General features: G+C 46.1%; 2 protein-coding genes, 1 long non-coding RNA gene and 1 other non-coding gene across 8 annotated transcripts; 3 read left to right on the top strand and 1 right to left on the bottom strand.

The window, feature by feature from the left end:
- The first annotated feature begins 1,079 nt into the window (after positions 1 to 1,079).
- LOC147189944 (rho GTPase-activating protein 44-like) lies at positions 1,080 to 22,064 on the top strand. 4 transcript variants are annotated; one of them, XM_086139148.1, is made up of 23 exons: positions 1,080 to 1,353; positions 9,018 to 9,057; positions 9,141 to 9,260; positions 9,978 to 10,054; positions 10,129 to 10,240; positions 10,595 to 10,671; positions 10,863 to 10,980; positions 11,261 to 11,329; positions 11,402 to 11,483; positions 11,918 to 12,045; positions 12,201 to 12,312; positions 13,104 to 13,185; positions 13,268 to 13,348; positions 13,906 to 14,019; positions 14,546 to 14,637; positions 14,740 to 14,920; positions 15,547 to 15,564; positions 16,120 to 16,311; positions 17,120 to 17,608; positions 18,205 to 18,311; positions 18,501 to 18,884; positions 19,116 to 19,152; positions 19,695 to 19,843. In XM_086139148.1, exons 1-22 carry the CDS (start codon positions 1,301 to 1,303, stop codon positions 19,121 to 19,123), a joined length of 2,736 nt encoding a protein of 911 aa, XP_085995274.1. In that variant the 5' UTR covers positions 1,080 to 1,300; the 3' UTR covers positions 19,124 to 19,152; positions 19,695 to 19,843. The 4 variants fall into 4 exon arrangements, with proteins under 4 accessions (XP_085995274.1, XP_085995271.1, XP_085995275.1 ...); XM_086139145.1 differs by lacking the exon at positions 19,116 to 19,152 and having other exon boundaries at positions 19,695 to 22,064; XM_086139146.1 differs by lacking the exons at positions 1,080 to 1,353; positions 19,116 to 19,152 and adding an exon at positions 8,334 to 8,416 and having other exon boundaries at positions 19,695 to 22,064.
- On the bottom strand, positions 3,389 to 7,937 carry LOC147189945 (uncharacterized). 2 transcript variants are annotated; one of them, XR_015097512.1, is made up of 4 exons: positions 7,740 to 7,936; positions 5,024 to 7,380; positions 4,743 to 4,882; positions 3,389 to 4,564 (listed from the first exon to the last, which is right to left on the bottom strand). It is a non-coding gene; the product is annotated as an uncharacterized LOC147189945 (long non-coding RNA). The 2 variants fall into 2 exon arrangements; XR_015097511.1 differs by having other exon boundaries at positions 4,743 to 7,380; positions 7,740 to 7,937.
- Positions 22,065 to 22,186: 122 nt separating the features above from the next.
- Positions 22,187 to 22,259, top strand: trnar-acg (transfer RNA arginine (anticodon ACG)). The gene has a single exon. It is a non-coding gene; the product is annotated as a tRNA-Arg (tRNA).
- Positions 22,260 to 22,981: 722 nt separating this feature from the next.
- On the top strand, positions 22,982 to 26,413 carry LOC147189942 (nuclear distribution protein nudE-like 1-B). Its single transcript, XM_086099466.1, has 9 exons — positions 22,982 to 23,104; positions 23,668 to 23,758; positions 23,953 to 24,106; positions 24,429 to 24,577; positions 24,663 to 24,799; positions 24,865 to 25,032; positions 25,104 to 25,189; positions 25,278 to 25,423; positions 25,511 to 26,413. The coding sequence occupies exons 2-9, from the start codon at positions 23,673 to 23,675 to the stop codon at positions 25,602 to 25,604; spliced, it is 1,020 nt and encodes a 339-aa protein (XP_085955592.1). The 5' UTR covers positions 22,982 to 23,104; positions 23,668 to 23,672; the 3' UTR covers positions 25,605 to 26,413.
- Positions 26,414 to 26,669: the final 256 nt, after the last annotated feature.

The raw sequence follows: 26,669 nt of genomic DNA, 5'->3' as shown, positions 1-26,669 counted from the left end.
TGCAGTACAGTATTATAATAATAATAATAATAGATTTTATTTATAAGCGCCTTTCAAGACACCCAAGGACACTTTACAATAACAAAAAACACAAAACAATACGGGTTGAGCAGCGGCAGCCAAAACGCGCCAGCGTTCACTCAACCCGAAAGTCAGAAAGAAACAAGGGAGGGAGAGGGGGAGAAAAAAAACCCCACGCTCGAACTACCCTCATTTGAGGATAATTTGAGTGAGGCAAAAAACTCCTGCACAAGCATATGACAGTTACAACGGGTCACAAGACATAAATAATTCGCGCATTAGTCAAGAAACGGCATCGTGAACAGATTTGAAATAGCCCGTAGTGTCTGCCCAAGTCTTTACGCGGAGATGGGTAAGCAGAATTGTTCTCTAGTTTTGGTTTGCGATGTGGAATGCTGCTGATCTCCAACGACGTATGCACGCGCCCTGTGGCATTCGGTCATCGGCACGGTATTCTGATTCAATGACTTTTTCATTTGAAGCGCGTGCTTCACCACTTGTTCAAACAACTTGAAAGTGTTCTTCGCAGCAGTCGGAGCAGGTCGATTACAGACAAAAAGGGAAGCGGAGTGCAAGAAAGCCTGAAATTCGGAACAGGCAATAGAAGCGTTTGAAATCCGAGACGAGATTCGCTAACAGTTCTTTGACACTCTCAGAGCCGGTTTAACCCGCATACTTTCCTAGCACAGCCGTGCCTTATGTACAATACTGGAAAGAGCAAGGTGGGAAATGAGGAGAATTGAACAAATATTAGAATGTAAATTGTAAATGTAGTTCAATGCTTCAGATAGTGTCGAGGCATTTTGCGGGGACAAGGACAATCCATAATTAACGCCCACTGAAATGTACTGAAGAAATGTATTCCACTAAAATCGGGTCAAACGCAGGTCCATTGATATGAAACAACTACAAATGTGTTATACAAGACAAATGTAGATTTTATTTGACCTTTTGGAATCACAGTTGTCTGATTCAACTGAATTGAATGTTTGTGTTTTGATAGACTACACTTCCCATGATGCACCGAGCGTCAAGAGCGGGAGGGAGGGAGAGCGGGAACTGTCAGTGGCCAAGCACGGACGCGCAAATTCGGTCGACAACCACCACCGCCATCTCCTCGGGAGCGAGCGAGTGAGGCGGCCCACGGACACACGCCGGCCGGCCGCCCTCGTCGTCGCCGCCATGAAGGCAGCAGCGGTCGCTCGGCGTGGTTGTCACGGCGGCGGACGACATCAATGAGACCCCGTGGAGTTGGTGTGGCGCAGAAGAAGACGACAAAATGAAGAAGCAGTTCAACCGAATGAGACAGCTCGCCAACCAAACAGTGGGCAGGTAGGAAGGAAGGAATGGATGGATGGAGGTCGCGTCGTGTGATTGACGGCGTGGACGCGCACGCACAAGCGCGGGCATGATGGCCGTGTAGGACTGGGCAATGCCCCCCCCCCCCCCCACACACCCTTTAGGCACTCTGCAGTTATAAAGGGGGGGGGGGCTCACTTGCATGACTGTCACGTATTGATCTGACAATCATCACTGAGGACACTTGATTAGGTACTCCTATCTATCTATCTATCTATCTATCTATCTATCTATATTGCTGATATTATAGATTATCAAGTCGCTGTGTCTCCATGCTGTAGCTTTGTTTTAATTTTAAGATTGGTTCCCGCAGACAAACTGCCTTTTTTTCCCTCTTCTTCTTCTTTTGGTGTTGGATTCCAGAAAATCTTTTTTAATCCCAGACTTGAACCGGGCATCCAAGTATTAAGCGGCCGTACCGGTTAAACGCAGTGACACGTCACACTTGATGAGAGAAGATGTGATTAATCCTGCTTGAATCTACAAAGTGCAGAAACACGCTACATATTTTTGGTTTAGGGGAGGTACTCTAATTGTTCTCTTCTTTTTGTTTCCTGGTAAGGCTAAGTGATTGTGGCGTAGCTTGTGTTGTTGCACGCCATGATGGATACAAGTTGCTTATTTTCTCCATTACTGTTGATATCTTTGGCCCACCTTTTCGAATGTCTCTTGCTCAGTACACCAGTCGTTTCTTTCTTTTTTTCCAAAATTCCAAATAGTTGTATTGGCGACACCTGATCAAGTAGAAACACCCATTTGCCACGAGTTCCACAAGTCCAAGACTAGTATTCATAACCGCTTACCATGTGTATTTCCTGCCTGTCACGTAATAATGTACTACTATCAAACATAGCTGTTTGGCCTTGGCAGAGGCCTGTTTGTTGTTCGCAGACGCATCAACCACAGTGAGAAAGTGGGTCGACTTGTCGCCTCGCATCCACCAATGAGCTCTGTGTTTGTTCAAACTGGAGCTGGGCCTGCAGACAGGAGGTGCTGATTCCAGCCATGAAAGAAAAGATACTAGTGAGATTCAGAAGCTCATCATCGTCACGTTTAGTTTTGATTTAGAAATGGCAGCAGTGTTGTCATATTTTTTTGGGTGTGAGTATGTGGTTGATGGAGCCCACTGAGGTGGAACATGCCGATAATGACCTACCTCATAGGTGACACAATTAGCGTGTTTAGAGGAGGACAAAAGTGCAATGTATGGTATCCCGCTTTACTTAGAAGCCACCAGTGTTTTCTGTGATTGTGACCTTAAAGCCACATCATGAAATATACTCTTTTATTCAGACGTAATTATCAAAAAGATGGCCGCACAACCATTTTTTTCCCCCAACGAAACTTGTTCCCCCAATGGTGTCACTCCAATCCAGATGTGGGTCGCCAGAGGTTCAGACGCAGTTCAGCTCATCTCCAAAACAGCCAGCGTGCAGCGCTAATCCCGCCTAAACTGTGTGACTGAGCGACAAAGTGTAAACCCAAAGCGTGCAGTACGAGTGGGGGGTGATGACGTGTCCTCTTCGATTTCATTCACGGTTTCCATGGCGATGATGCCGTAAAGAGAAAGGGGGAGTTTCAAGGCTGGGTATGCCGAGACGAGGCGCTGGTCCAAATTGAACAGAAGTCAGAAGGTACGGAGGCCCAGACATTAGGAATTTGTGGTCACAAAATGGTATAACGTGCACATAAAATACTTGGGTTCAGTACCATTCTCAAGAACAACTTGGACGTCCTGGTAAACAAATGGAGCGCACCTTGACTAGAAACTGGAATAATTAATGTGCTCGACATTGTGTTTCTTGATAAGGTGCACTTGATTTTCACCAACCTCTCCAGGAATTATATTTATATTATTTACTTGTATTTTTTTGCGTGCAGTGCACCCAATTTTTGGCCACAAATGAGCATTTAAATCTTTTTAATCAACCAATTGTACGGGGGGGGGGGGGGACAGAGAAATTAATGCAACAAACGTAAAAGGACTAAAATAAAATAAAAGTGCATCCAAATGGTAACATAGTTCATTTTATTATAATAATAATTTACCATCAGTTGTCGCAACCAATGATGGAATAGAATGAAACATTATTTTAATTATATTTATATATAAATATAATATATGTAAGATATAAATAAAATGTCACTAAGCAATTTCAAGGGAAAAACACCTAAATGAATGCAACAAATATCGCCGTGCTCTTGATAATGTAAAGGCTCGGTGCGCCACCGGGAGAACTTTGCCCACCTATGTTGTAGCTGGATATACAGTATGTATGCATGTAAGTGTGTATCCTCCTGTAACGCTGGTGATGAGAAACATCTGCGCTCTGTTGCGACTTGTGACCCTCCGAAGCGAGCTTAGTAGACTGGGGTTTTGCGGCTTATTTTCAATGAGGATGAGGAGCTTTCCCTCTGATTAGATGGACGCATGACAAAGAGATGGGGGACGCTCCCACTGTTTGTCCTCCGCGTGTAATCCCATCACTGCCGTCCCCATGACGCACACAACCTTCATGAGTCGTGTTACGTGTGGGCAGGAAAATGGTGGATGGCGTTCAAAGTTTGTTTCCTGTCACGCGTGTTCCTTTTGGACGTCATTGACGAGTTTGTGGCGCGTTCATGGCCACCAAAAAGCTCAAGAGCGTTGACTGTGTGTCTGATGTAGCTGTGGTGGCAAACGCCTATGTTGCCGCGGCGACTGGGGCAGGGCTGTCTCGAGGTGACGTTAGCCACCCAGCTGTAGGCGTGCGTGCTCCTGCTCGCTTTGTGCTGAGAGCACTTACAGGACAGGAAGTGATGTCCCGGGTGGGGTGCGGCGCTTCAGCGATGCTAGGAGTAGCTTGATGAGAGCCAGGACACTTCCTGCAATGTTCCGTTTCATTCAGGAATGTCGAAAAAAACAGCTGCATCTTTTATTTTATTTGGAGCTGTTGGAACAGTGACACGCAGGCGCCACGTACTGCGTGACCTCATTCAGGCATTTCCACGGCAACGGCGGTGGCCTCTTATAACTATGGCAACGGCAATCGCGGTGATTCCCCGTGTCCGTGTGTCGACATGACCCTCGACTGAGATGGGTCAGCTGACACTGATGAAGGTCCACCCAAGGGCATTGATCACATGAGGTGTGGACAACACACTCGACCAGTCGGCTCCAAATTTGAGGTTGCCAAGGCATCTCCTGTTGACAGCCCATCATCTATATTATGAATCTTGTAATATTAGGATTTCTTTTGATTGCAGAAAATTACAACTTAAAAGAAATGCTTGACTTTTATGGTCTTTTTTATTGTGATATCAGAGAAAATTCCATAATCTAATGATTTATTTTCGAATGCTTTTCATAATCATTCATTTACATTTTAGGACCAGGAAAAAGTAGGTCTTGGAATGTTGCCTTCACACCGTGAGTCAGGTGATGAGTCAGTGCTCAGCGGACATTCCCACCGGCCGCCTCGTTCCTTCCCGGGACCGATGAGCGCATCTTAGGATGTTCTGTCTGGGCACAAGAGTGGACGTGGATGTTATTCATGTCCAACGCTAAACATTCAAGATTTACTGCCGTTGACTCATGCCTTTAAACTTTCATAGGTCAAGTGGACGAAAGGCTCCTGAGTAAGCAAGTCAGTTGTTTACTCACCCATCCATCCATTTTCCGAACCGCTTGATCCTCACTAGGGTCGCGGGGGGTGCTGGAGCCCATCCCAGCCGTCTTCGGGCAGTAGGCGGGGGACACCCTGAATCAGTCGCCAGCCAATCGCAGGGCACACAGAGACGAACAACCATCCACGCCCACACTCACACCTAGGGACAATTTAGAGCGTCCAATCAACCTGCCATGCATGTTTTTGGAATGTGGGAGGAAACCGGAGCACCCGGAGAAAACCCACGCAGGCCCGGGGAGAACATGCAAACTCCACACAGGGAGGCCGGAGCTGGAATCGAACCCGGTACCTCTGCACTGTGAAGCCGACGTGCTAACCACTGGACTACCGGGCCGCCCCTGTTTACTCACCATCAGTAGCAAATAACATCCTCGCACAGCGTGTTCATCTTCCCGTTAATTGCAAAGACGTGTCTGCGTTGCCGCGTTCGCGCTTCGCCACGTAGCAGCTGCGGCACATCCCGAGGCGTCGTCTTGTGGATGCCGTCGCGAGTATGTTTCTCCTCAGAAGGCCTCAGGCGTCCCTCCGGACGGGACGCCTGAGGCTTTATATTTGTAATATTTTGATAATAATATTTGTACTTGTGTTAACTAGCTCAACCAAGTTTGATTCTCTTCTATTCCAGTACATTCACAATCTTTCAGTCTTTCTTAAGTTTTAGCCCGAGCAACTCCGCAGTCCCAAAATCAGCGGCTTAAGTCTGATTCGAGTCAGGTCGCGTCAGTCAAGTCCCCCCTGTCCCATTCCTGCGAACGTCGAGGAATGTGGAATGTGGGTCGAAACGAGAAGGAGAGGCCTTGCGGGGAGCGCCATAAATATCTCCCTACTTTAAATGGCGCTCACTGCTTTATTGGGCGCTCGCAGTAACGAGTCCACGCGGCACCAAGAGGAGCTGAGAGGAGCCCGAGGCCAGTTAGCGCTTTGAAAAACGCACAGGAGCCTCCTCTCACGTTATTTCATCAAACATGTTGAGCTGCCTTTACATAAAGAGAGAGAGAGAGAGAGCATCCTTCGAGATGTTGCAACACATCTGCTTGATGGGGTAAAGCAGGCGAACATCAGGATGCGTCGTCATTGTTAACGCTTTTCAAGCAGCCGGCCCATTTGTCGACAAGGTACAGAAGAAAACCTGCATTGTCAAATTCATGTACTATTATTTTCATCAGTCATTTCATAAAGGTTTTGGAGAAGGAATTGCTATGTTTGCTTTATTGGGACCCCTACTTCCATATTTCGGTATGCATTTATTAACGATATGACGTCATTAGTGCTATTATGTTATAGCGCTAATTACACTCGTCATCCGGCAGTTTTTTTTTCCTGAATGGACGCCTTGACACGACAGCGCATACCCGCACACACCATCGACCACTGCAGCCACATTTTGTTTGTTTTGTGGTTGGAAAGCAAACACTCGTCTCACTGCCAATAACCGCCGCAAAGAAACTGTCCATCGTTGCTTCACAGTTTGGAAGCACTGGTTTGACTGTCACTTGTCAATCGCAGTCAAAAATGGCCATTTTTCTTTCCTTAAGGGACATAAGCATCCAACGAAATACATGTAAGAATCTATAGTTCCCTGACAGAGAAATTTTAAACACCTCCTCCTTTCTGTCTTCACAGAGGCACAGAAGTGTTGTTGTTATTTTTAGCCCTTCTGAATTATTGATGCTGTCGGTGAGAGAAACGTTGAAGTTTTAAGGTCGAGCTGCTGCAGCAAGTTCTGCATCAGAACCAGAACCTCAGCACTTACTCACCAGATCCACGACATGAAGTTCAAATTTTCTTTTCCCATTCGTCCGTGATCTAAAGCATTTGTCCTATGAGGGTTGCAGGTGAGCTTGACAAACAATGAAATGGTCGACAGTCAACTTCAGGGCACAGTTGTGTCTCGCATGAAGACCATTGCCGAGATTGGATCCCGTGCCCGATAACATTTCGGCGCGAAGTGGATCGAGGTACGGTGGCAGAATTTGGAGCGCAGCCTGCTTTGTCTTTGTGTAGAGAGGTTGGAGGAGTGGGGCCGGGGGTGCAAGTCCCTCCCTGGGGTGCCGCTGGACACTTTTGCAACTTTGGGCCATGATCGGCATTTTGATGAGCTCCTCTTTCTGGGCCAGCTCCAGCTCAAGGCCGGGCTTTGTCGTCACGTGACTCCGTTTGGCGTGCAACACCAGTACAACACCAACGGCACCAGTGCTGTGTGGTGGGGAGATGTGGGCGAGAGCCGGCAATATTTATTACGTTTGCTTCTGTGACTCCTGTTTCAGCAGTATATTGTGTGTGTGTGCCTGGTTCAGCAGTGTGTTGTAGTTGTCTCCGTTTTCCAAGATTACTGCAACACACAATTTCATCATTCGGATGTTGGCGACAAATTGCGTACTCGTACAGATTGTCAGCCCATCAGATCAGTTCACCGTCTCAGTGCACCATCAATCAAGCTTACATTATGTTGTCAATGTCAGAAGTGTGTGTGTGTGTGTGTGTGTGTGTGTGTGTGTCAAGTGGAATTCCTACTGACGTCTTTCCTGATAGCAACTGTCAATCAGAACGCCCCCATGCCGCCACAGCTTGTTTACACAATGGTGCGTCTCAACGTGTGAAGTGCATTCATTCAGTTTTGCCTTAATATTTATTATATTTGCTTCTGCGACTCCGAAAGATGTACGTGTGTGTCTCAAGCGCATTTCCTACCTTGTCGTCCCCTCGAAGCAGCTGTCAATCATAACCTCTGGCCTCATCACGGCTTTTTTCCACAATAGCGCGCCTCCGCCGCGTAAAGTGCACTCATTCAGTATCAAAGTGCGACTATTCTGCCTGCCCGTCGATGACATCATCCCAGAAAGTATTTCCTCCTGCTCTGTGGTTGCCACGGAGACCACTGGCTGGTTAACAATGGGCGCAGACTGAAAGACCTATTAGTCACATCGCTGCTAATCCTGACATTGAGGCTGACACTGTGTGTCTGTGAGAAGGCGGAGGAAGTGCACACACACACACACACACACACACACACACACGTGCACAATTGCATGCGAACACTCACTAGCATATGTGCACTCAAAAATATGTACTGTACACCTTAACGTGTGCACACACACACAACAACACGATTGTGCAATGGGCCCCGTTGTCACGGTGACAATTATCAGGCAGATTGATGGCTGATGAGGCAAAGAAGCGTAAGGACCAGATCGTCAGGTCTCATTCCCTCTTCCCTATCCGTCCTCCTCCTCCTCCTCCTCTTCCTCTTCCTCCTCCTCCTCCGCACTCGCTGCCTCGGCGGGTCTGAAAGCAGGCGCCGTCCCGCCTGCTTGCGAGGGGATGTGGAAGAGAAAGCTGCGGATCAGCAGGGCTCGAGCTGCCGTTCTGTGAGTTGTTTGTTTGTTTTTATGACGTACAGGAAGTGAGGGAGGACAGACCCGATGTGGCTGATGACTTTATTGATAACTTGTGGCTTTGGGGAGTTGTTTTTGTATAACATACTGTATATGGATATTGTAGTCTGAACAGAAAAAGTTATAAGAACACGATTTATGATTTACGATGAATGGTGATTTTCTGCTGGGAAAGGTGAAAACAAAGTTGAAACTCCGGACAAACAGAAATGAAGTTGTCCTTTTCAACTCCCAGAATGCACTGCGATATCAGCGAGCCGCTGTGTAGTCTCTGATTTTATTCAATCGAGCCTCTTTTCTCCGTTTTCATTTCAATATCTCCTCACATTGTTCACTGAAGAGCAACAAAGGGCTTCCCACAATCCTTTGCGTCAACGGCGGAACCAGAAATGAATCATTTGCTCCACTCTTTTGCTGCAATATTCATAAGAAATGCAGCAAACGACATTGTGACATGCATGTAATAGGTGTGTGCGTGCGTGTGTGTGTGTTTTTCCCAAGTTGCTATGGCAACTATATCCCTCCAACTTGAGTCTGACTCACAATGAGGCTACTTTTCTCTGTTCCCTCGCAGGGCCGAAAAGACTGAAGTGTTAAGCGAAGACCTCCTGCAGGTAAGTCGTCGTGGACGCGTGCGCTCCTAAGCAATGAATGAGAATGATTTCATTCGTTGGAATTTTGTTACCGCGTGTGTCAGGCGGAGAAGCGCCTGGAGCTGGTCAAGCAGGTGTCACACAGCACCCACAAGAAGTTGGCCGCGTGTCTGCAGGGTCAGCAGAACGTGGAAGTGGACAAGAAGTCGGTCAGGTCGCCGTCGGTGAGCAAACACGCCATCATTAACCTTTTTATTTACGATTCACCGCTTTAGTGATCCAATCGACTTTATTTGTCAGGTTTGCTGAAGCAGTTTATTTATCCTCATGTTGGAAACTTTTGAGGCATGGGTATGTTTTTTCCAAAGTCACTATTTTGCCAACGTCAACTTGCCTAGTAAGGAGTAATTGCTTATATATGTCACAAAATGGCAGCGTAGCACTTTTTTCTATTCGACAAGGTTATGGCCTGACTAAATTAAGTCCTTCACGTCAACATAGTTGCTTGGCACCCAGATGCCACTAGATTCAATACTTTTATATTTGACATGGCTTTGGTGCCCTACATATTCAAATAAAGCATATCTCATTTAAAAAAAAGCAATACTTATAATGACATTGTCATTTACTTTTTCTATAAGCGTAGGTGTGAAATCGATTAAAATCGGTAATTAGCTCCATACATCGCAAAATGGACGCCATCTGTCATGGCAAGCTTCTTTCAATGAAGTTGGTGGTTTTGATTGGTTTTCTTGGTGACAGAAATGACGAGACGTGGGGGGAGTAGGAGGAGAAGCGGCAATAAAATGGACCAAAATAAAAAAAATAATTCAGGGCTATAGTAGGGCGAGAGATTAGTTTTGGGTCAACACTGGTTTGTGTGACGCTAAACACGTGGAGCTGGGCATCATTGTGATTCTTTCATGTTTTTTTTCGTGTAGAAGAAACTTCCTCTCGCAACACTCGCACAATGCATGTTGGAGGGGGCGGCGTTGCTCGGGGACGAGTCTATGCTAGGGTGAGTACATTCGTGCATTAGTGGTGAGCCTGCAGTCGGTTCTGAAATGTCTGTCATCTGTTGTGGTGTCGCAGGAAGATGCTGAAGCTGTGCGGCGAGACGCAGGAAAAACTGTCCCAGGAGCTCATCCTGTTCGAAGTCACCATCGAGAGAGACGTCATGGACCCACTATACGATCTCTCCGAGGTACAAAAACCACCTTTTGAAAATTGGCAGGCGTTCACTGTACGGCAATGTCTATTCTAACCAAAGCCCGCAAAAAAAAGAGAAAAATAGAGTAATAGATTGATTGATAAATCAAAAGCGGCAGACAAGAAGTGACAGTACATACAAGAAGATGTAGCTTCCTTGGTGGAGGTAATGAAATGAACGCTGACCTTGTGTTTCCTGCTTTACCTCAATGTGACACCTGCATGCTTGTAAATGAATCCGCATGAGACCGGCACACATTCGTGTGCGTGCGTGTGTGTGTGTGTGTGTGTGTGTGTTCCACTTGTTCGCAGCTGACAACAAAAGTCAACTCTGCTTGCCCCCCCTCAGGTGGAAATCCCAAACATCCAGAAACAAAGGAAACATTTAGCCAAACTGGTCTTGGACATGGACTCTGCACGAACACGGTCAGTGTGCATGTTTAGTATATTGATGATTGATGTGGCTAAGAAGCAGACCTGAGATCAACCTTGAATTGTTTTGCTAGTGCTGTAAATTGTCGTACTTGTTAGGGTAAAAAAATTGTACAAGTACACGGACCTTAAAATGGATCGAATTCATGTTTTTCATTCTTCACTGTGTATTGAACTGGTCGCAGATACTATCAGTCCAGCAAGTCGTCCGGCCTGTCCGGCAACCTGCAGCCCAGCGGAGCCAAGGCCGACCACCTGAGGGAGGAGATGGAGGAGGCCGCCAATCGCATGGAGATCTGTCGGGTCAGGAGTTTACCTTGACGTGTGACCTTTGCCGCGCAATGTCTGAGTTTTAAAATGGACCGCTCTCCATTCAGGGGACAAAGCAACATGATAAGCGGTTACTTCAGTGGTACAGCTTATCATGTTATCAGTTTACAGGTTATCATTATTGGTGCATGAAAGGGTCAAATGTGACCATGTAGCTCTTGCACTGCAAACAGGTGCATGCATGTCATGAATGATTTTGTTGTAATTATACACACTCGTGATGACACACTTGTATTTTGTTTCTTGTCACTAGGACCAGCTGTCTGCAGACATGTACAGCTCCATGGCCAAAGAGCTCGACTATGCAAACTACTTCCAGACGGTAAGTAAAGACATGCGCACGTTCAAACGCACACACACACACACACACACTGATGTCTTGTGTGCCCTGCAGCTGATTGAAGTCCAGGCCGAGTACCATAGGAAGTCACTGGAGCTGCTGCAGAACATTCTGCCTCAGATTAAAGTGCATCAGGGTAAACAAGTGACCACACACTGCTTTCAAATATAGAAAAAAATAAATAAAGTTGTACTTAAATGATTCCAGTTCAAATAAACATAACACACAAAATTTTTTGACTTGAATAATTGTTCAAACAAACCGTTCTTGAAGAGTAAATACATTTTAAATTTGTTGTACGAAAAAGTTAAATACAACAGAACTGTAATCTGTCATTTGTGTGTAATGTACCGCTAGAGGGAACCACATACCACAAGTGTCACACTTTTAGAATCATCGCTGTACAGTATTTACATGAGTGTAAAAAACAAAGAACATTTGTGATATAGATTTCCCCAACAGCCGCAAAAATACGTTCCACAAAAAAAAAAAATCTGTGATACAGCAAGGGAATATTGTACATCTGAGTGTGCATCTAAAGCGTGTTTGTGTGTGTGTGTGTTTTGACAGAGTCGTGGGCGGAGAAGCCTTGCTACGGGAAGCCGCTGGAAGAGCACTTAGAGCTCAGTGGGAGAGATATTGCTTTCCCTATCGAGGCCTGTGTCACCATGCTGCTCGAGTGCGGCATGCAAGAGGAGGTCAGACTCACACACACAAACGCACGGGCTGGGATGATGATGTCACGTGCACACAAACAGATTATTTTACACGACCTCTGTGACACTCAATTGAGCAAGCAAATTGACACGTTACGGAAATATCGTGACACGTGACGTGTTTCTGCCGATGTCAGGGTTTGTTCCGAGTGGCTCCGTCCGCCTCCAAGCTGAAGAAGCTCAAAGCGTCTTTGGACTGCGGCGTGCTGGACGTGCAGGAGTACTCGGCCGACCCGCATGCCATCGCAGGTGGGCTCATGTGTTTCCATGCGCTCTTGAAACTGCTGCGTCAAAAGGGAGCCCATATTGGGTGAAATAGCTAACTCAGCACTAGCTCCAAAAAGGAGTCAGCCAACTCTGGGTTATAAATACGCATTGGGTTGAGGATTTGATTACCTGTCCTGATGACTTCAAGCTACTCAGAAACATGTTAGCAGTAGACATTCTTAAAACTGCTGCGCCCACCCCACCAAAAAAAAAAAAAACTTTTGAAAAAAATGGACCGAACCCGCTACTTTATCCAACTCATCATTCTGTGATGTTTTGAAAAGACGGAATTACAGCATGTCATGAATGCGTAGCAACAGACCGTGGTGCCTAGCTTTCACGCTCCCCAGTGCACTGTATGGGAGGAGAATTATTCTTGAGCCCAAGTGTGCAGACGGCTCGTTAAATACGGACTCAAATCCAAAGTCACTCGCTCGTCGAGGCGAGAGGACGAGACAACTCAGCGCCGAGGACAAATCCCTCTCCAGTAATCCCAAATTCATGTGACTCGGCTGCTACGGCGCATCGAATTTGTGAGCTGGGGTGGGGGGGGTGCACATCCCCCGTGCGCATCCCGCATCAGCTTCAATGTGAAACTGTCCCATCACTGCGTAGCTGTGAATAATGTTTTTTATGAATGTATCTTCTGTATGCATATACGTTTCCTAATCTCCATTTCCCTGCCACGCAGGCTGCAGATAGAAATTAGCTCCAAATCTGTCCTCCGACACAAGAAAATCTTGCGTAACACAAATTTAATCATTGTCCTGTAGGAGCTTTGAAATCTTACCTGCGTGAGCTCCCCGAGCCCCTGATGACATTTGAGCTTTACAACGACTGGATCCAGGCCTCAAAGTAAGTAGCCTCAAACATACTACAGGATAGAGTTGTGTAATTATTATTATTTTTTATTTCACTTTTGTTGTGCTTCCCGCAGTATTCCGGACCAGGACAAGAGACTGCAAGCTCTCCGCTGCGCTTGTGACAAACTACCACCCGCCAGCAACAACAACTTCAGGTAAGACCTTCGCTCCTTGTGTTTTAACACGTGACATCGCCCCTTCTCCAAATTGCTTTTTGAGAACGAATCAAAATGGATGTTTGCTTCATCCTCGGTCCTTTACAAATAGTTGAGTTGTTTGGTGTGAAAAGAGCTTAAAAACGTCAACTTATTGGGTCTCGGATCTTGCACGCGTCAGTGTGTCTGTCGCATCTTACAAATCGAGTTTATTTTTAGCGCTTCTCCTCAGAGGAGATGTCAGACACGAGCAAGAGACCGTCGTTCGCCACGACGAGCTGCCTGATGTTTGCGGATGCACGCGCACACGTGCTCGGCCCACTGGCCCACTTTTGTGTCCTCAAGGGTATTCTCAAATGGGAGTAGTGTTTAGCTCGGGGAGGCTTTTATGGAAGTTTATCACACGCGGCTTCACTCGGTTGTCGGGAAACTTGTACAGCTCAGTAATCTCGTGTTTTTCTTCTCGTGAGTCCGCTGGGAAAAGAAGAAATGAGGAAAAGTAGGTTATGCAAATGTGCAATACGACCTTCCTTTTACTTCCTGCGACATGTTTGCAGATATCTGATTAAGTTCCTGTCCAAACTGACGGAATACCAGGACGTGAATAAGATGACTCCTGGGAACATCGCCATCGTGCTGGGGCCCAACCTGCTGTGGACGCACAGCGACGGGTAACATTTTCGATTCATTTTTTTTTAAGTCAATCGTCAACTGTAATCACATTCATTTTCAATAAAACGTCTGTAAAATATAACTCTTAGCCTATGACCAAAACCAACAATTTCAGATGTATATTTCAACTCAAGAATCAAATGTAGCCCCAGTTTGTGCAAGACCAACAAGCCCACCTTCACAGTTCTCGCTGTCCTTTTGGATATGCTGATAAAAACCTCGGGACGACCATTTCCAAGATGTGGTCTCCTCAGGATGGTGACGCAGCAATTTGGGAAACGAGTCGCCCTCCCCGGCGTCCTTCTCAATGTGTCGGCCATCAATCTATCAAGCTCTTAATTATCCTTTCACAGCCGTCGCCCTGCTAATGTTTCCCGCAGAGTTGGCAAACGTATTTGTACTCTGAAGTTAAAGTAGAGATACTTAAATTGGAAAACAGGTTAAAGTAGACATTCCGGTTCAGCTCTTTTTCATGAAGTACAATTGAAAAATTCCAAATGATGGTGCGCGTCGTGTCCTCTGCAGCAACATCACGGAGATGATGACCACGGTGTCCCTGCAGATCGTCGGCATCATCGAGCCTATCATCCAGCACGCCGACTGGTTCTTCCCTGGAGGTGAGGCGTCAACACCGAATTTCTCAAATAATATCTCGGAAACCAGAAAGAGATGAACCCTTTCATCCCGAGACTGAGCGATGCACTGCGCTTTTTCCCCAGAAATCGAGTTCAACGTGACGGGCAACTACGGGAGTCCGGTGCACACCAACCACAACGCCAACTACAGCTCCATGCCGTCTCCCGACATGGAGCAGATGGAACGGCGACAGAGCGAGCAGAGTCGCAGACCCCTCAGCGTCGCCACGGACAACATGATGCTGGAGTTCTACAAGAAAGACGGGTACGAGGCTTCTCTTAAACAGCTCTTAAGACTGCGGGTTTAAAATTCACCCAAATTGGGTGAAATAGCTAACCCAGCGCTGGGCACGAAAGGCACCGAGCCAATGCCAGGTGATTTCGACTTAGACTTCAGGACACAACAGAGCTGTCAAAAATGAAGACCGGGTTTTAGGTTCAGGAAGTCTCTTAAGTCCAAAGTGACAATGGATTATGTCAAGACATTCTCTCTCTCACTTTTTGTGATCCTCCCACCATTCTTTTCAAACTCTCGTTTGCCTTATCGGGCCCAGCGGGGCGTCTCGGCGCAGCTCGGCTAATTAAACCCGGACCCGGCTCTGATCCGTAGAGCGCAGCCGGCGGCGGTCTTAGCTGTAAAGGAGTAAGGCTTTGCCATGAAACTTCTGAACTTGATAGGACTCATCGATTTTATTTCCATTAAAACAGTTCAACTCGAGAAAAAAAACGTGACCAAAAATTATTAGGTCCGCTTGGAATCTCTGTTTAGTATTATTCTTTCAGAGAATGAATCATCTTTTTTGGGGGGGGGGGGTCTCAAGGACGTGTCTGTTGTGTTGACCTTTCACCGTGTCCCCCTTCTGCTTTTTTTTCTCTATTTGAACCATGCAGCATCAGGAAGATTCAGAGGTAGCGTGATACCCCTTTCGCCCCTTTCATTACGTCTCACAGTTTCTTTGTGTGTGGTGTTCGTCTTCGGTGGATTTGAACAAAGCGGTCTTGTTTCGTGTGTGTGTGTGTGTGTGTGTGTGTGTGTTTGAATGTTTGAGTGCGTGTGTGTTGCATCACTGTGATGTTTGGCACCCAATGGACTCGTTTGACAGCAAAAAAAAAAAACTCTTTCACAAGTTCATTTTTATCAAATGAAGTCATAAAAATATAGCGAGTTTGGAACCTAATTATTTGATTGTTATTCTTTAATTATTAAGAGCAAATCAATGAGAAATAATGATCAAACTAAACAATTAGGCATTGATTTTTTTTTTTTTATAATCAGCACTTCTGCTTCTACCATTTGGTCGCCAAGGAACAAGACTCAAGGCTTTCAAGTCTGAAACAAAACATCAATGGTTAGACGGAGGAAGCTGATCCCTTGACTGAGCACCCCCTATACCCCCCACCCCCGCCCCCCAAGCTCGCGCCCTCCTTTGCAGTGATTGGCTGTGCGTCTGTGTCCCACTGCAGCATGGGAGTCAGGGTGATGGACACTTCTTGGGTGTCCCGCAGGGGTTCGTCGTCCTCGCGTAAAACCTCGTCCACACCCCCAAGTGTGCGGGCACCCACCCCGCCCTCGGACGCACTCGCCCCTGAGCCGCCTGGGGACCCCTCAGGGTCCCCTTCCCCCACCCCTCCTCCCACTAGCAGCGAGCGAGCCAGGTAAGGCTGTTGTGCCCCCCGCCCCAGTCCGTCCCCCTGTTTCAGCCCCTGAAAACTGCGCCCGCAGCTGCCCCCAGACCAGTGCTATGTCATCGTCACCCTCCAAAGACCTTCCTTCGACTTTTTAACCTTTGACCCCAGAACATGCTTGAATATGTTACTTTTTTGGAGCCCTTTTCACATTGTCTCCCTGGCAAATTTGCACATAATGAGGTATAACGTAGAGTCGAAACGTACTCGCCGGTGCCTTTCAGACCGAACTCCCTAGCGGGGGGTTTACGCAGCTCTTGCGACTTGTCACATTTAGATAATTAGATGCAGCTTCCCACTCTCACGTTTTGCATCTAAAGCTCTTTTGCAAGCAAAGCTCTTCACGGTTAAATTTAACCCATCGACTCACTTCAACCTAGCTTATTGGCATGAAGATAGAATGTTTTTTTTTTAAGCCTAGTGACATCTAAGGGCTTCCTGTCTAGGATACAAAAACAGCGATTAGGTGAAGTTTTTCAGTAAACCCGAACTGTGACTAGGCGATGGAACGGTACTCCTACGATGTGCCAATTGCGTCGGCGTGAAAGGGGCTCTGGCTGCCCGTGCAGCGCTCTCATGTTGTCTTTTGGCCGTCAGCGCCCGCATGATTCACAGCTTCACCTTCCATTGTCGCAAGGCTCTGCAGTGGATGAGGTGACGCTTCTTTCCCCCCCCCCCCCCCCCCCCCTTCTTCACCAACAGGAAATTTTTTCCCACCCCATTCTCCTCTTCAGCAGCTTCCCCCGCTCGCCGTAAAACATTTCTTTTATCATTCCAGCTCGGATGACGCCTCGGACTCCTGTAACGCCCACCCCTCCCCCGAGGAGGAGAGGCCGCCCCCCCCTTACCCCTCTTCCACACCCTTCTCGCTCCCCCCTCAACACATCTACGCCCGAGCACCCCCTGGTATGCGCCCGCTCTCCCGCAGTCCCGAATGCGTGCCCACGGGCCCGTCGCCCGTCCCCCGCCGCTCGGGCTACAGCCCGCCCCCGTTCCTCCACTCCCTGTGCCCATCCCCGCAGCCCCTTGACATCAACTCCAACCCCCGAGCCCAAAGCTCCCCGCCCTTGCACAAGCAGGCCTCCCTATCCGAGCCCCTGCATGCGCCCCTAGCTGACACCAACGGCTCCCACCTCTACATCAAACCCCCGCTCGTTCTTATGCGTCACGATCTATTCCTGGGCTCCCCCAAATCCCCCGGCACCCCCTTATCCGTCCCCCCTCCTTGGGCCACCTGTAGCCGAGAGCGAGGACGCAAGGCCACTAGGTAAATGCAAGAACACCGCTTTTTTTTTTTTTTTGGTTTTGCTTTCCCCCTCCATGCGGCCCCTCCGGTAAGAGGTGGGTGAGAGAGAAGCAGCAGCCATTTTTTGTTGCAGCTATCAAATGCATCTTTAATGCAAGTCATCACGGCTATGTGCCGGTTGCCAGGAAATGCAGGAGGCAGTTGCTAGGCAACAAAGAAGTGTCAAAGCCTTCACTGATGAAAGAGGTATGGCGTGTGGGCAGGAACCAGGGAGCTGCGAGTCACAGCTTGGGGGTCCACAAAATGATCCTGCATCATTTAAAAACATGAAGAGAAAGGAAAACAACTATATGGTCATTGACATGTGAATGTCAAAGACTCATCTGCATGGCTCCGCCCCCGACTTGCAACGCTTCAGTCATCCTCATTTCTTGGAAGTTTCCGTATGGAGCCGTAGATGGTTTTGCCCTTCAACCCTCATCGTGGCTATCCTGTAAAATGAATAAGATGATAAGTAAAGTCAAGATGTTTTTTTTTTTTTATTACGATGATGAAAGGATACGAGAACGATGGCGGCATCAGCTTTGGCGCCTCATTTAGTTTTTGTCTCACCTCAGCACCCTGAAGAACAAGGAACTGTCTCCAGTGATCGGACAGAAGGGATTCCAAGCCACGCTGTCTTCTGGTAGCCAGTCTGAGCACAGCCCGCACACGGTGAGAAGAGGTAAGATGTCATCATTGATGCCACTAATTGGCCACGGAGCAGTCCTCTGTAGGTGTGCCCTTTTTTTTTCCCCCAAATGTTGACACATCATCATCATTGGTTGCAAAGGATTGCGGACCCCCACGTTACAGCTCGCAGACACCCAGGGGTGACTCTAATCTGAAAACATGCTTTTTGCTCCCCCGCTAGCAAAGAAGCTTGCTCCGATCCCGCCTAAAGTCCCCTACAGCCAGACGGGGGCCGTGTCGGAGCAGTCAACGGGCCAGCCGTCTCCCGTCAGCCTGTCGCCCACGCCCCCCAGCACCCCTTCGCCGTACGGCTTCGGCTACCCGCAGGGCTACGCCACCATCGGCTCACTGGGACACGTCCAGATGGCCAGTGCGCCGTCTTTGTCCTCGCCGCCCTCGCTGGCCGGAACGCTCACCAAGCCCCGGCCCACACCCAAGCCGCCCCGGCAGAGGCCCAGCTTGGCTCCCCCGCAGCCGCCCTCCACCCCCGGCAGCAGCCCGCAGCCACTGGAGCACTCGTCCGGCCTGCTGGATGGTTTGTCTCCTGGAGAGAGCATGTCCACAGGTAGGAGCTGTCATTCATTCATTCATTTTCCGAACCGCTTAATCCTGGTAGGAGCTGTCATTTTCTTCAAAATGGTGAACATGCGCGCCGTGAGATGCTGTACGAGTGCGTGTCAAAACCCAAAGGGTCAAACTCACTATTCGTGAAGAGCGCTTTTTGAGTTGGTGTTGACACAAAATGTGTGCTCAACACAAACTGCTCTGATGCGTCATTGTTGTTGATCACTTGCAGCCGTTTGAGCCGTCGTTGTGTTTGAGGGACTTTTAGGGTAAGCCGGACTTCCATTGACATCCACCATCCCTCAAACCCTACCTTGGCCACATGGTGACACCCCCCCTCCTCTCTTCCCCCCATAAATCCAACCCCGACATCTCATTGCGCCCATTTCGCATGGCTCGTGTGGGCATGAGGGATGCGCTAAATTAAGCAAAACTAAGCTTCAGCTTGGCACCCGTAATGCCTTGCTCCTGCTGCCCGCTTTCAACGTCACCGCCACCTTCTCCCTCCCTGCCCACTCCTCCATGCTTGAATTTACACAACATTATTTTAGGTGTGTTGCTGCTGTATGATACATACTGCAGTAGGGCTGTTAAAAGTGTTAAAAACATAGCCTAGTTAGCTACATTATTGAACATTCTCTGGTCATATTGCGAATTTTTTTTCCTCCCTCATGCCTGATTTGGACCCGCACATTCCTTGCCCAGCATGGCCCCCAGCCCCCACCTGGAATCTTCTCCACATCCCGACCCCGAAGAAATCTTTGAATGATGAATAAATGTTTTCCTCTTCCTCTGCCTCCTCCTCCCGCAGATTCTTTCTGCAACCTGGACATTCCCGTCATCAACATGGAGCTGGACGGCCTTCTGGACTTGGCGCAGATCTCCCACCTCAGGCACTCAGTGGCGCTGCTGGACTCGAGCCGCCTCGGAACCACCAAGTCAGAGGAGGGGGAGGATTCGGAGAGCACAGTGTTATGACGCCCCAGCCTTTCGCTCCTTTCCTCCCCTGATTTATTCATGCGTTTTGGATTGTTCCATTTTTAGTTTGTGTTTGCCTTATTTGATGCCTTGAACGCCAGACAAGGAACACGTGAGTGGGGGCAGGATTCAATTCTTCCACAAGGAATCTCGACAACCATTCTGCTCTCGCCATGGACATCTGCCTGTGTGTGCACCGTGCGCATGTGTGGGTGTGTGTGTGGGTGTACCATCAACAGACATGCACGCTGTACATACTTAGCCGATTAACTAACAAAAAAAAACCCCATCTTGATGGTTAACATTCAATTACTGAAATCTATTTATTGTCTATAGTGTACATTTGCAGAATTTATGATTCCTAATCAAACATCAGATCCTATTTTATATTGACACGAGAAAACAGGATATACAGTATATGAAATAGTGCAGGGGTGGGTTTCATTTTATGATTTAAAAATCAATTAACCTATTTCACTATACAAGTCACTTTTTAAAAAAAAAAAATCAGAATCAATTGACCAACCTAGAGGGGGGGAAAACAGCTAAATTAATGCAACAAATGTAACAGGGCTCCTGAATCTTCCCCTTGGGGAATCAATAAAAAAAAATATCTTTTGACTCATAACAATGTAAACAGATTAAAGAGCGAAGAGGACCATGTGGCCTGTAGGTCTTTCTTTGCCCATCCCTGTTTTATGGCTCGTTTCATAGTTGTGGCTGATGACAAACAGTGGCTCTCAAATGTTTTGACACCAAGTACCACTACAGAAAAAAAGTTTCATCGAGTTACCTAACAATAGGTTTAAAAATAGTTCTAAAGGATTGAATTCAAATGTATTTGTGGTAGACAAATGTAGCCATTAGGCAGAGTTTAAACGTTCTATTCAGTGATTTTTTTTTCAATCGTACCACTAAAGGGAGCATGCGCACCACACTTTGAGAGCCACTGATTTAAGTCATTTAGGTGAACAAGAACGAATATTGAAAACAGGCTCTTAGCACCAAGAAGCGGGCTGCGACTTTTTTTCTTCTTTTGCCTGTTGATGGATGTACATTTTTCCCCCACGTGGAGGATGACTGTGTGTGGGCACAGATGTGCAAAGCATCCTGTTTATTTTGAGCAGAGTATTTATGATACAGATCTATTTCTTGCAAAGGCTTTTTACTTGACATCCAGGTGGGCGAAGAGTAGCTTCCACGTGGGACCAGACATTCCTCTCGCTTGTCACATGCAAAAAAAAACAAAACAAAGACTAACCGTGTAAATACATACTGTATGTGTACATACATGCTTTCTGTATATAGTGACTTAAATCTAAATATATATATATATATATATATGTAGATGTATAGGAATACTGGATTGGTTGAAATGAACACATGAAGAGGACGCTTAAGTTATGTCTCCATTTTTAATATTAGAGTACTTGTGTTTTGTTTTACACAATTAACTATTTAAACAACTTTCCATATTTATTTGATAAAGGAAATGGACAAATGTGTGTTGACTTGGACATGTTATTAGTGGGACCGGACTTGTCCCAAAAAAGAAAAAGAGACGAAAGAGCCCCATTCACAATATGAAGTGACAGCTAATTAGCACTGTTTACAATTTCAATATTAGAAAAGCCTAAGGTAGAACAATTCAACGAATCATCTGTTATGTTATTTTGCTTGTGCTTTTGTAAGTGTCCTGGTTTCTGGTCATCACATTGGTGACACCATTTTTTCTACACGATTAATTGGAATGTAAACCTGGCAGGTTGTGTGTGTTTTGTGACAAAGGAGGCAGTAATAGACGTGTGTGTGTGTATCCTGAGTGAAAGTGTGCCAGCATGCTTTTTAACCACCTCTAAATGTCTCATCTATGCCGTTTGTGGATACAAATGAAGAGAAGCAAGTGATGCTTCTTATTCTAAAAAAAAAATTTTAAGGTTAAATTTGCCCGAGAATTGTCTTCTTGAAAAAATGCGGTGTGTCCAGGATAAAAAACTAAATTAATCATTGTGTATCTTGTGTTTACTTTGCATCAGAGGAGGCCCCAACAAGTTGGAAGTGATTGTGACAATGTGTCTTGATGATGCTATTAAAGTATGGACTCAAAAACAAATGTGAACATCTCGTATCAAAGTGTGTGTTTGAAGGGGAGGGGGTGTCATCAGAATGTGACTACAATTAAAAATGTTTTGTAAGACTTGCAGTGTGTGGTGCTTTTGTTGCATTTTTTACTTCAATGGGATTTAGACTGAGACAAACGTAAAATGTGCATGAAGTGCTGTTGATATTGACTATAAAAACATTGTTTCAACCGATTCATGGAAGGGGCTAGTGGCGCAATGGATAACGCGTCTGACTACGGATCAGAAGATTCTAGGTTCGACTCCTGGCTAGCTCGACTTTTTTAAAGAAACTTCATTCCTCAAATGTCTCTCGAAACCCATTTCATTGAGCGTCACTTTATCCGATTCAATTGACTTTTCTATTGTTTCACGGCTTCCCTTGACTTGCCTGGTCTCCTCAAGGTCTCTGCGGTAGTCAAGGGCCGCATTGCATCACCATACCGAGGCAACGTGGTTGGACCTTTTTTGTCTCTGCCTACAGGGATTCTCGACCATGATGTGCTTTGCTTCATCTTTTTTTTGCTGAACAATTTCCTTGGCGGCTGTAGTGATGCATATTTTATAACTTCACGTGAAATTTGCAAACTATTACTGACCGAAACCCACTCTGAATTTTTTTTTTGTAATGTGTTGTACCACCCTTGCATTTTATGTTTGTTCTAAATTTGATATGACTTGTACACGATGCACTGCTGTTGTATCTGCAATTTGTTCAATAAAGCATTTACACTTAAAAAAAGATGACGTAATGACGACCGTTTACGTTCTTTTGCGTCACGACTAAGTTTCGTGCTTATTTGACTAAGACATAGCACTGTATCAAGGCTCAGATGAACAATTAATTGTTGTATTTTATTAAAGCACAAAAACAATGCGTTATATAACTCCAAGCTTTTCCTTTTGATAGTGTAACTGATATTAGTCCCTTCACACTTCTTATCCAAGAGTAGGGTGCTTATACAACATGTCCAGTGGGGGCGCTAATATACCGCTATGTACCTCGTCGGCCGCCGTTTAACACGACAAGGAAGAAGCATCTTCTCAAGCTTCGAGCTAAATGTACCGATAAACATCTCATTTAGATGAAAAATCATTATATTCATATGGTGATGTTCAGCAGGTAACCTTTCAACTGTCTTTTTTTAGATCGAAGTAAAAGTGCGAATGTTTAAACAACACGGATGAGTGTATTTTTACGAGCTCAGCCATGTTTGACATTTTGCCTCCGTCTTTATTTATGTCGATAATCCTACTGTCTTTTCTATTATTTTATATCTATTATTCCTCAGTAATGTTTTAAGGTGGCTGTTTGCTTATTTTTTGTTTACATTTCCCTATTTGACTTAAAAAAATAATCGTCGTCTGAGCTAGAAATCTACATCAGGTCAGTCGTCCAGGCATCCACATAAAGCATAGATTTGATGTTTACGTGCTAGAAGATGACAAATCACATCGGCTACACGAGCTTTCACGTTTAAAAGCCCTATTTGACTTAAAATCAGTGGACAATACACCATGTATGTAGCTCAGCAGGCTATACGTAGTGATGCAAAGTTGTTTTCACATCCCCTCTTCATATGTCAGGTTTTGAAATCAATGATTACTGTATTCAGGTTTTTACATCACTTTTAACCAGCTGAGACCATCTTTAAAAAAAATAAATGAACATTCCTTCCTGCTTAGATTTGATGGAAGCGGACAAGATACCTAAATTCTCCTCCAAGGATGAGGAAATCAACTTTTGGAAAGCTCTCTACGTCAAGTACAAGGCAAAGTATGTGGCACTTCGTGTTTGTTGTGAGGTTTAACCTATATTATAGCTTTTGACTGTCGATTGTGGAGTTTTTCTGAGTTCTTGCCAGCTGGGAAGGAAAGCGTGCTTTCATTTTCTTGACGTTACAGTCACATTTAGCGTGACATCTTTCTCCGTCTCTGTCCGCATATGTGCTCTCTACTATCGTCTGGCAGCTACCAGGAGGCTCACGATGAGCTATTGGAGTTTCAGGAGGGCAGCAGGGAGCTGGAGGCTGAGTTGGAAGCGCAGCTAGGCCAGGCCGAGCATCGCCTCAAGGACCTCCAGTCGGACAACCTCAGGCTGAAGAATGATGTGGAGACGCTCAAGGTAAAACGTAAACCCAAATATTGGTCATGCCATCACTCTGACCTGCTTTTTATGAACAAATCCTTACCCCCTTCCTCCCTTTGCCCAAACATAATTTCCTTTTTTCCCTCCTTCTGACATGTTTGTAATCACCTTAGGATCCTTTCATTCTTTCTTTGCTAAAGCTACTTGTGTTGCACCGTCCACCTCAGACATAGGTTGTGAGTAAATAGCAACTTTTGGCCCACCGTTTAAAGGTATAAATGTAGGTCACAACTGAGGACAATGAGGAAGGCATGAAAAATGTAAGAGGATAGCGAAATGTTTTTGTGTGCCGCGACAGGAAAGGCTGGAGCAGCAGTACTCCCAGAGTTACAAGCAGATCTCTGTTCTGGAGGACGACCTGGTGCAGACGCGCAGCATCAAGGAGCAGCTCCACAAATACGTGCGAGAACTGGAACAGTCCAACGATGACCTGGAACGAGCCAAGAGGTCTGGAGACATTTTGCCGGCGCTGTTCCGTCAGTGTGGCATTTTTCTTCTGACCACATTGGGTTTTTGCTATGGCCCCCCACAGAGCGACCATCGTTTCTCTAGAGAACTTTGAGCAACGTCTGAACCAGGCCATCGAGAGGAACGCCTTCCTGGAGAGTGAGCTGGACGAGAAGGAGTCGCTTCTCGAGTCCGTTCAGAGACTCAAGGATGAAGCCAGAGGTGACACCTTGACTGAAGTCATTCATTTTCACCTCTGACTAATTAACAAACATTTCTTTCATCAGATTTGCGTCAGGAACTGGCCGTGCGGGAGCGTCAGGCGGACGTGAGCCGGACGTCGGGCTCCAACTCGCCCACCCACGACGACGTCAAGATGGACTCGGCGTCACTCTGCAGTCCCGCGTTGCCTCTTAGCAAAAGTCTGGACGTCACGCTCATTGGTAACGTGGCAGGTCAGTGCGGCCTTGCATGTTTTGCTCCATATGGACATAAGTATTGGCACACAACTTTTTTTTTTTTGCAGGACTTTCCACGAGCAACTCACCGCTGACTCCCTCAGCGCGGATATCAGCTCTCAACATCGTCAGCGATCTACTGAGGAAAGTCGGGGTGAGTCATGCTTTCCAAAAAAAAAAAAAAAAAAAAACCACTCATCTGATTTTTGCCACTGCTCATCATGAGCCTCATGTGTCGGCAGGTTCTGGAGGCCAAACTGGCAGCGTGCAGGAACCTGGCTAAGGAACAGCACGCCAAGAAGACTTATACTCTGGACAACGGCAACATCCTCAATGCTAACAGTAGCGCCTACTCGCAGTCATTGCATCTCACCTATTTGGACAAAGGGTGAGTTTCCTTGTGAGTTGAGTACTTTCCTTACGCCGTAACCTAATTTTGTATATTTTTAAAAATTTGATTCTTTTGTTTTTGCAGCAGAGGGACCAGCAGGCTAGATCCAGGGACCCTCAATGCCATCACGGTCCCTCCTGCCGCCTCAACGGCCGGCTTGGTGCCCCTCACCGTGTGAACACCACAGCAACCATCTCCACAGATCCCCCCGCTCCCCCCCCCCCCAAATGCGCGCGCGCACACACACACACACACACATACGAGACAGTAAAGTGATATGCAAACGATTTATCACTCATCGCTCAGCAATAAGAAAAAGAGTCAGAGCGAGCATTCACATGCTCACTGAAGTGTTTCCTGGATAATTGTATTTTCATTATTTCTCGATGTTTGTAAATGTTGAAAAAGTCTTAAGGGAGGTCATCTTGGGCATTTTGTTTGCTTTCTGTTGCACGTATGACCAAAGACAAATAGGACACCGTTCAAATGTGTCACACGTTTGGTCATATTGATCGTTTATATTGCAGTTACAGGTGGCAAGAAATCAATTGGGTGACTGTTGACTGTTTAAATTCCTAAAAACAGTTCATTACTATGGCGGACTAAAATAATTCTAAAAATAATTCTCAGAAAGACTGTCACTAAATCTCAGTAAAATAGCCTTTTTTTTAAATTATACTGTGCAAGTTTCAGAAGAACTGTTTAAAAATACTTAATTTAATTGATGAGTGAAATAATTTTGAACGTAGCAGACTAAGAATTATTAGTGGTGATGTTTCAACATATTTTGTATTTGAATGAATTTGATTTGATTAATTACAACTTCAATGACCCAAGTCATTGTTTTTTTTTTTTGGAGGGATGTTTTGGTCCAAACACAACAAAGCACTTCAGTTCATTTGTATTTATTCTTTCATGTGCAATATCACTTGTGTGTGTCAATGTTTGTATTTTTAATTTATTTAAATAAAATTTAAAAGACTTCAATGTTGTGATAACATCCACGAAAGAAGCATTCTATCTATTCACAAATAAAGGGCATGGGTTCTACTATTTTTCTTTCGAAGATCTCGGCGAACCGTTCTGCCCCCCTTCCCCCCATGTTCATCTAAGTTATGTTTACGTTCCTCTGAACGCGTCATAACTGGGGAAGTCAATTCCCTTCGTCTTTTTGCATACTTGGCCAATACTGCAAATTTTATTCTAATTGGTTGGAAAATGGGGCGGCCCGGTAGTCCAGTGG

The sequence above is a fragment of the Hippocampus guttulatus genome, chromosome 19 (genome assembly GCF_054856545.1).
Source record: "Hippocampus guttulatus isolate MCC_2025c chromosome 19, RoL_Hgut_1.0, whole genome shotgun sequence".
NCBI lineage: Eukaryota > Metazoa > Chordata > Actinopteri > Syngnathiformes > Syngnathidae > Hippocampus > Hippocampus guttulatus.
The sequence above is the reverse complement of the archived record's forward strand: the minus strand, read 5'-3'. Positions and strand labels throughout refer to the sequence as shown.